The sequence below is a fragment of the Hipposideros armiger genome, unplaced genomic scaffold, assembly GCF_001890085.2.
Source record: "Hipposideros armiger isolate ML-2016 unplaced genomic scaffold, ASM189008v1 scaffold_3, whole genome shotgun sequence".
Lineage (NCBI taxonomy): Eukaryota > Metazoa > Chordata > Mammalia > Chiroptera > Hipposideridae > Hipposideros > Hipposideros armiger.
Genome location: NW_017731353.1, coordinates 86,130 through 93,943, shown reverse-complemented (window position 1 = coordinate 93,943; position 7,814 = coordinate 86,130). Strand labels below are relative to the sequence as shown.

Genomic DNA, 7,814 nt, shown 5'->3' with positions numbered 1-7,814 from the left:
AAAAAAAAAAAACACCAAAAAAACCGGTAAGGAAGTGAAAGCACATGCCACAGAGTGGAAAAAGATACCTGCAATACATATAACTAAGAAAATGACTAATATCTAGAATATAATTAATTACAAAATAAAAAACTCAACAATGAAATGGGCAACTTTAGAAAAGAACTTGAAATGACCAGTAAAATATGAAAAGGCACACACGACTTCGATTGTGATCAGGGAGATTAAAATTAAAAACACAATGAGATGCCAGTACATATGCCCAAGATTGTCAAATAAAAAGTTTCTATCAAGTGTTGACAATGTTGTTAACACCAGGAACTCTCACACACTTCTAGTGAGAGTGTATGTTTTCACAACCACTTTGGTAAGCAGTTTGCCATCATCTATTATAGTTGAAGATATTTAAACCTTTTGATTATAAATTCTAATCCTGGTCATACACCCTGGGGAAATGCATACATGTGTGTACCAAGAATCATGTAGAAGAATGTTCGCAGCAGCATAGTTCATGATAGCCAAAAATCTATATATATCCTATATTGTGATATATTCTAATACTATACAAAAGTGAAAATGAATGAAGAGCTACATATTAACAATAAGGATAAAACTTAAAAACAAAGTTGCATGAAAGAAACCAAACACAAAATATATACTATTCTAATTCCACTAGCACATCAAGTAAAAATACAGGTAAAACTAAACCATCATGTTTGAGGAAGTATATCTAGGTGGTAAAATTCGAAAAACTATTACAATAAAGAAATGTGTGGTTTTTTCTTTTTTCTTTTTAATGAAAGGGGGAATACTGATCAGTTAGGGGTAAAAATGAGGACTTCTGGTTCCTGGCAACATTCTATTTCTTGACCTGGATACTGAATACCTGAGGATTCACTTTATGATTATTTGTTAAAATGTACATTTATTTTTTATGTACTTTTCTGTATTCACATTGTAATGTATACTAAAAAGGTTTAAAATATGTAAAACATCCGGTACATAATAGATACTCAATTAAGGGTAGCCACTGTTGACATAAAAACAAAGGCTGTTGATTTGTGACAATGTCCATGAAATACAGCTAACTGGATAAAGGAGCAGAACAATGTGTGTGGTATGCACAATCACTGATTTTAAAACATGGATACACATATACACACATTGCATATCAATAAAACATCTCTAGAAGGCTACCACAAGAAAGTGGTGACAGTGGTTACCTTGATCAGTATAGGGCAGCGGTTCTCAACCTTCCTAATGCCACGACCCCTTAATACAGTTTCTCATGTTGTGGTGACCCCCAACTATAAAATTATTTTCGTTGNCTTGGGCCAGTGAAGCAACGTCCTCCACAACTAGACTGAAGAACAAAAAGACAGCAACTTGTCTGTTCCCCTTCCCCCAATTCCCCAGTGCTGTTCTCATCCCCCAATTCCCCAATTAAAAAAAAAATACAGTATAGGGGGTGGCCAGTTAGCTTAGTTGGTTAGAGTGTGGTGCTGATAACACCAAGGTTGCCAGTTAGATCCCCACTATGGTCCACTGTGATGTGCCCTCCTTAAAAAAGTCAACTATGCTGAGCTGCCAATAGGTGGCAGGATGGCCCAGCTAAAAAAAAAAAAAAGTAAACTATGCCATTGTAGCATGAAAGCAATGTGTAACCAATGACCATGGCTGTTCCCCAATAAAATTAAAAAATAATAATAAAAATAAAAATATACAGTATAGTAGTATCAGTGTTGAGTAATCTGCTTTTTCCTCTTAAACAGGTTTGCTTTGCTAACTTAATAGGCTAATTCCAAAATTTACATGAAAATACAAAGTGCCAAGAATAGCCAAACACAATACTGACGAAGGAGCAATGTGGTAGCACTTGTTCTACTAGATATCAAGACTTACTATATAGCTATAGTAATTAAGACAGATGCTAACAAATATACTAATACGAAAAATGGTGCTGGGACAATTGGGCATCCATGTGGGAAAAAATTAATTTGACTCACACTATATACTCACGTAATTACAAAATCAATTCCAGGTGAATTATACAGATCTAGAAAAGGCAGGTAAAATTTATCTACTAAGTTTTTAGTAGATAATTAAGAATATATTCTTGATCTCAGGATAAGGAAAGGTTCTTAAGACAAAAACAAAATCATAAAGGAAAATAATTGATAAGTTTTGTTTGTCAAAATGTCTGCTTATCAAAAAACAGCACTAATTCGGGGCGGCCAATTAGCTCAGTTGGTTAGAGCACAGTGCTCATAACGCCAAGGTTTCCAGTTCAATCCCCACTCCCTCCTCAACCAGATTGAACCGACTTCCTGACTTGGAGTTAATGGGTCCTGGAAGAACACACTGTTAGCCAATAAATAATAAATAAATAAATAAATAAATAAATAAATAAATAAATAAATAAATAAATAAAACAGCATTAATTCTATAACTTGATTTTGGTAATGGTTACATGAATCGATGTATAAAACTGTATAGAGCTATATACAAACACATACATGCACACAAATGCAGGTTTAAAAAATGATGAAACTGAATAAGTTGCGTAGTCTAGTTAAAAGTAATGTACCAATATCAACCTCCTAGTTTTTCCTGCTGTGTTAAGATGTCATGATTGGAGGACATTGAGTGAAGCACATATGAGAGTCTACTATTTTTGCAAATTTCTGCAAGTCTAAACTGCTTTCAAAATTAAAAGGTTTAAAAAAAACCAGGGGCCGGCCAAGTGGTGCGATGGTTAAGAATTGGCTTGGGATGCCAGAGGGCCCCGGTTCGGATCCCACATATGAGGGCCAGTGACACTGCCCTCCACAGCTAAGATGCTGNATATATATTACGCCCATTTTACAAATAAACTAGCTTAGAAACTAGAGTGATGGTTTGACTGTAACTTAAATAAAGGTTGAACCATGTGATAAGATACACTTAATTACCTTTGTCATGCTTTTAGGTTACCCATGCAGTTGTTACTGTACCAGCCTACTTCAATGATGCCCAACGCCAGGCAACCAAAGATGCTGGAACTATTGCTGGATTGAATGTCATGAGGATCATCAATGAGCCGTAAGTGTTAAAATTCAAAGATATGGTATGTTTGCTAATTAGGGAAAATGTAATCTTAACTGAACTTTTTTTTTCTCCTAACAGTACAGCAGCTGCTATTGCTTATGGCCTAGATAAGAGAGAAGGGGAAAAGAACATCCTGGTGTTTGACTTGGGTGGTGGAACCTTCGATGTGTCTCTTCTCACCATTGATAATGGTGTCTTTGAAGTCGTGGCCACTAATGGAGATACTCATCTGGGTGGAGAAGACTTTGACCAGCGTGTCATGGAACACTTCATCAAGCTCTACAAAAAGAAGACTGGCAAAGATGTTAGGAAAGACAACAGAGCTGTGCAGAAACTCCGGCGTGAGGTAGAAAAGGCCAAACGGGCCCTGTCTTCTCAACATCAAGCAAGAATAGAAATTGAGTCCTTCTATGAAGGAGAAGACTTCTCTGAGACCCTGACTCGGGCCAAATTTGAAGAGCTAAACATGGTATGTTCCTTGTTTTTTGCTTTGTTAATAAGATCTAATTAGGCTGAGATTCGGACGTTGCATTTAGGTATGTAGACAATATTCTGGGTAAACGAGCATCAAATTATGTCTCTTACTCTAGGACCTGTTCCGTTCAACCATGAAGCCTGTCCAGAAAGTGCTGGAAGATTCTGATTTGAAGAAGTCGGATATTGATGAAATTGTTCTTGTTGGTGGCTCTACTCGAATCCCAAAGATCCAACAACTGGTTAAAGAGTTCTTCAATGGCAAGGAGCCATCCCGTGGCATAAACCCTGATGAGGCCGTAGCATATGGTGCTGCTGTCCAGGCTGGTGTACTCTCTGGTGATCAGGATACAGGTAGGTCATTGTCATAAGCATCTTCTACAGTGCTTCAGCAGCTTGATGGGAGGAGTATGATTAGCTGTTGCTTTAGAAAGCAGTAGAATGTGAGCAACAAGGTCACACAGCTAATAAAGGGTACAGTGAGGACAAGACCTGGCGCACTTTCAAGATCCTGAGCAACTATATTTAATTCACTGCTTCTAAAATTGTTTTGTGTAGAACCTAACCAAATAGCAAGATGGAGAGAGTAAAGCTATATTGTTCCTGGGGACACTGCTTGATAGTGCTCCTGTGACTTTTTAATTAGAATTTACCTCTATGTTATGTACCTTTGCAGGTGACCTGGTACTGCTTGATGTATGTCCCCTTACACTTGGTATTGAAACTGTGGGAGGCGTCATGACCAAACTGATTCCAAGGAACACTGTGGTGCCCACCAAGAAGTCACAGATCTTTTCTACAGCTTCTGATAATCAGCCAACTGTTACAATCAAAGTTTATGAAGGTAATTGCTTACGTTTGTCAATACCATGGTATGTTTTTGAAGAGCATGACTTCTTGCTTAATATACTGTATGGAAGAGCCTAGGGAAAGAAATATCTGCTGTTTTCAGATGCGGGGAGGTCCCTAAATTTGACTAGTGTTGAGTTTGGTAGAGTCAGCACTAAAATCCAGTTCTTATCTAGCTATCTAGCATTCTTTCCCGTTAAAAATCATTTCTGAGCTGGCTCTAGAATACAAGAACAAGAGAAAAAGGTTCATAATGATATTAAGTAGATGAAATTAAGTTAAAGAGTTAGTAGTGGCTTAACTCACTGTTAGTCCCATTTGTTGCTCCTTAATAGCCCAATGACCCACTTCCAGCTCGATAAGAGCGCCCTGGCCACTGCAGGCTCTTGACAGACTGAAATGCAGGGTTCCAGATGTACTAATGTTTGTCAGTAACAACTAACAAGATCTTTGTGTGTAACTTCTAGGTGAACGACCCCTGACGAAAGACAATCACCTTCTGGGAACTTTTGATCTGACTGGAATTCCTCCTGCTCCCCGAGGGGTCCCACAGATCGAAGTCACCTTTGAGATAGATGTGAATGGCATTCTTCGAGTGACGGCTGAAGACAAAGGTACAGGCAACAAAAATAAGATCACAATTACAAATGACCAAAATCGCCTGACACCAGAAGAAATTGAAAGGATGGTTAATGATGCAGAGAAGTTTGCTGAGGAAGACAAAAAGCTCAAGGAGCGCATTGATACTAGAAATGAATTGGAAAGTTATGCCTATTCGCTAAAGAATCAGATTGGAGATAAAGAAAAGCTGGGAGGTAAACTTTCCTCCGAAGATAAGGAGACCATGGAAAAAGCCGTAGAGGAAAAGATTGAGTGGTTGGAAAGTCACCAAGATGCAGACATTGAAGATTTCAAAGCTAAAAAGAAGGAACTAGAAGAAATTGTTCAGCCAATTATCAGCAAACTCTATGGAAGTGCAGGCCCTCCCCCAACTGGTGATGAGGAATCAGCAGACAAAGACGAGTTGTAGACACTGCTAGTGCTGTACTATTGTAAATACTGGACTCAGGAACTTTCGTTAGGAGAAAATTGAGAACTTAATTCTCGAATGTAATTGGAATCTTCACCTTGGAGTGGAGTTGAAAATGCTACAGCCCAAGTGGCCGTTTACTGCTTTTCATTAGCAGTTGCTCATGTCTTGGGGTGGGGGGAGAGGAGTAATTGGCTATCTTAAAAAGTGGGTAAAAAAGCTGGGTTAGGGCGTGTTGTCACCATGGAAACGTTCTATTTAACAATTGGGTCATGTGCATCTGGTGGAGGAACTTTATTTTCTACCATAAATGACACCAATAAATGTTTGTTATTTACACCGGTCTAATTTTTTGTGATAAGCTTTCTAATTAAGTCAGTCATTTTAAGTTTAGATTCTCATGGTGGAGGTGGGGAGTTGAAGTAAGGAAACATTTTTATTCCATTCTTTCAGGGAACTTGCCTAACTTTAAGAAAAGGAGTGGGAGGTTCACCCATATACTCATTAAGGGAAGAGCCATTTCACAGTGTCCAAGCTTGGAGTTTTCTTGAACATTGGAAATTTCCTGTTTTCCCTTATCTTTCTAAAACTGTCTTTCTGGTAGCCTTTTTATTACTAATGATACTGGATAGCTGCTTGGATTCTCTTAAGACTTGACAGATATATCATTAAANGGGTAGGGGTTGCAGGGGCGACATACTGACTAGGAGCCATGATTTGCTACCGGGCGGTGTCCAGACCAAGGCCCCGGCTCGAGGGCTGCGGGCCAGTGAACTAGAGGCCCTGAGGCTCGGACAGTCTAGTACCGGTAGTGGCTATGAAGGGCAGAGAAATACATTTGTTCTTAGGTGATAGCAGCATCTCACGCTGAGAACTGCCTGCCCGGGATGGGATGGAGCCCGGAGGAGGAAGAGTCGCTTCCCGCCTCGGGATGAGGGACGAAGGATGGGCAGGCGGGAAGCGGAGAAACAAATGACTCAAGTCCCATCGCCTCGGCGTAACCAGGCGGTGCAGACCAGCTCCAGTTCCCAAAGGCCCAGCGTGGAGGCGGGACCTCCGTGGTTACCGGCGGAAACGACCTCCAGGTGAGAGGTTGCACGGGGGACGGACAAGCTGCTGAACCAATGGAGCCAGCGCACGGGAACGGATGTGACCTCCTATTGGTGGTTGTTGGGCAAGACCAACAGCCAATGAGTCCGCCCGGGGGGCGTAGCCGTGACGTTACTTGCAGAGGAGGCCGCTTCGAATCGGCGGCGGCCAGCTTGGTGGCCTGGACCAATCAGTGGCCTCCAACTAGCAGAGTCTTGGCCAATCGGCGGCTTCCACGACGGGGCTGGTGGGGAGGGTATATAAACGGAGTCGGGGCGGCCCGGTTGTAGCTTGCCGAGACATCACAGACACTGACTTGGGAATTTTGTGAGTGTGGGAATTTTGTGAGTGTGAGAGGTAAGCTCCGTGGCCTGCCTTCCCGGATCTGCCCTCCGTCTAGTCCACTGTTCCTCCTGACCCCGGGCTTTGTCACCCTCAGCTTGGTAATCTCTGCGCGTTCCCGTGCTTCGGCCTGAGTCTGGATTGCTTGCCACGACTTGCGTGCTGACTGGCTGACGGCGCCGGCAAGATGAAGCTCTCCCTGGTGGCTGCGGTGCTGCTGCTGCTGCTCGGCGCGGCGCGGGCCGAGGAGGAGGACAAGAAAGAGGACGTGGGCACGGTGGTCGGCATCGACTTGGGGACCACCTACTCCTGGTAAGTGGAATTTGTGGAAGGAAAGGGGGGTAGTGGGGCGTGGCCTCCTGGGTTGCCGTGATGATCGTTGTGCTGATTTCTTGCGTTCGTTTTTTTTCCGCCAGCGTCGGGGTGTTCAAGAACGGCCGCGTGGAGATCATCGCCAACGATCAGGGTAACCGCATCACGCCGTCTTATGTGGCCTTCACACCTGAAGGGGAGCGTCTGATCGGCGATGCAGCCAAGAACCAGCTCACCTCCAACCCTGAGAACACGGTCTTCGACGCCAAGCGGCTCATCGGCCGCACGTGGAACGACCCGTCAGTGCAGCAGGACATCAAGTTCTTGCCTTTCAAGGTTTGACCGGGGTTTTTTCACCGGATAGGAAGTGGGTGGTGGTGGGAGTATTTAAGATTAAGAAGTTACTGAAGAACAGTATTGAGTCAACAAAAAAGGATACAGACATGGTGTATGTAATAATTTTTACTAAGTTATTTTTGTATGTTACAAAACTTACTACAGAGTTGGCAGACAAAGAAACTTCACTGGGAACTATTCTGCCCATAGTAGTTTAGGATTAAGAGAAGTATTTCTGGTCAATATTGAGCTCCAAGGGATCAAAGTAAACCAAACTCTGGGGGAGGAAGTGGCT

General features: G+C 42.1%; 2 protein-coding genes across 2 annotated transcripts; both read left to right on the top strand.

The window, feature by feature from the left end:
* Nucleotides 1-2,938: 2,938 nt before the first annotated feature.
* LOC109379563 (78 kDa glucose-regulated protein) lies at nt 2,939-5,779 on the top strand. The gene is made up of 5 exons (XM_019636209.1): nt 2,939-3,081; nt 3,166-3,556; nt 3,678-3,915; nt 4,238-4,405; nt 4,878-5,779. The coding sequence occupies exons 1-5, from the start codon at nt 3,062-3,064 to the stop codon at nt 5,438-5,440; spliced, it is 1,380 nt and encodes a 459-aa protein (XP_019491754.1). The 5' UTR covers nt 2,939-3,061; the 3' UTR covers nt 5,441-5,779.
* A 1,011-nt stretch (nt 5,780-6,790) lies between these two features.
* Nucleotides 6,791-7,526, top strand: LOC109382576 (78 kDa glucose-regulated protein-like). Its single transcript, XM_019642166.1, has 3 exons — nt 6,791-6,886; nt 6,969-7,183; nt 7,288-7,526. Exons 2-3 carry the CDS (start codon nt 7,059-7,061, stop codon nt 7,523-7,525), a joined length of 363 nt encoding a protein of 120 aa, XP_019497711.1. The 5' UTR covers nt 6,791-6,886; nt 6,969-7,058; the 3' UTR covers nt 7,526.
* The last annotated feature ends 288 nt before the right edge of the window (nt 7,527-7,814 follow it).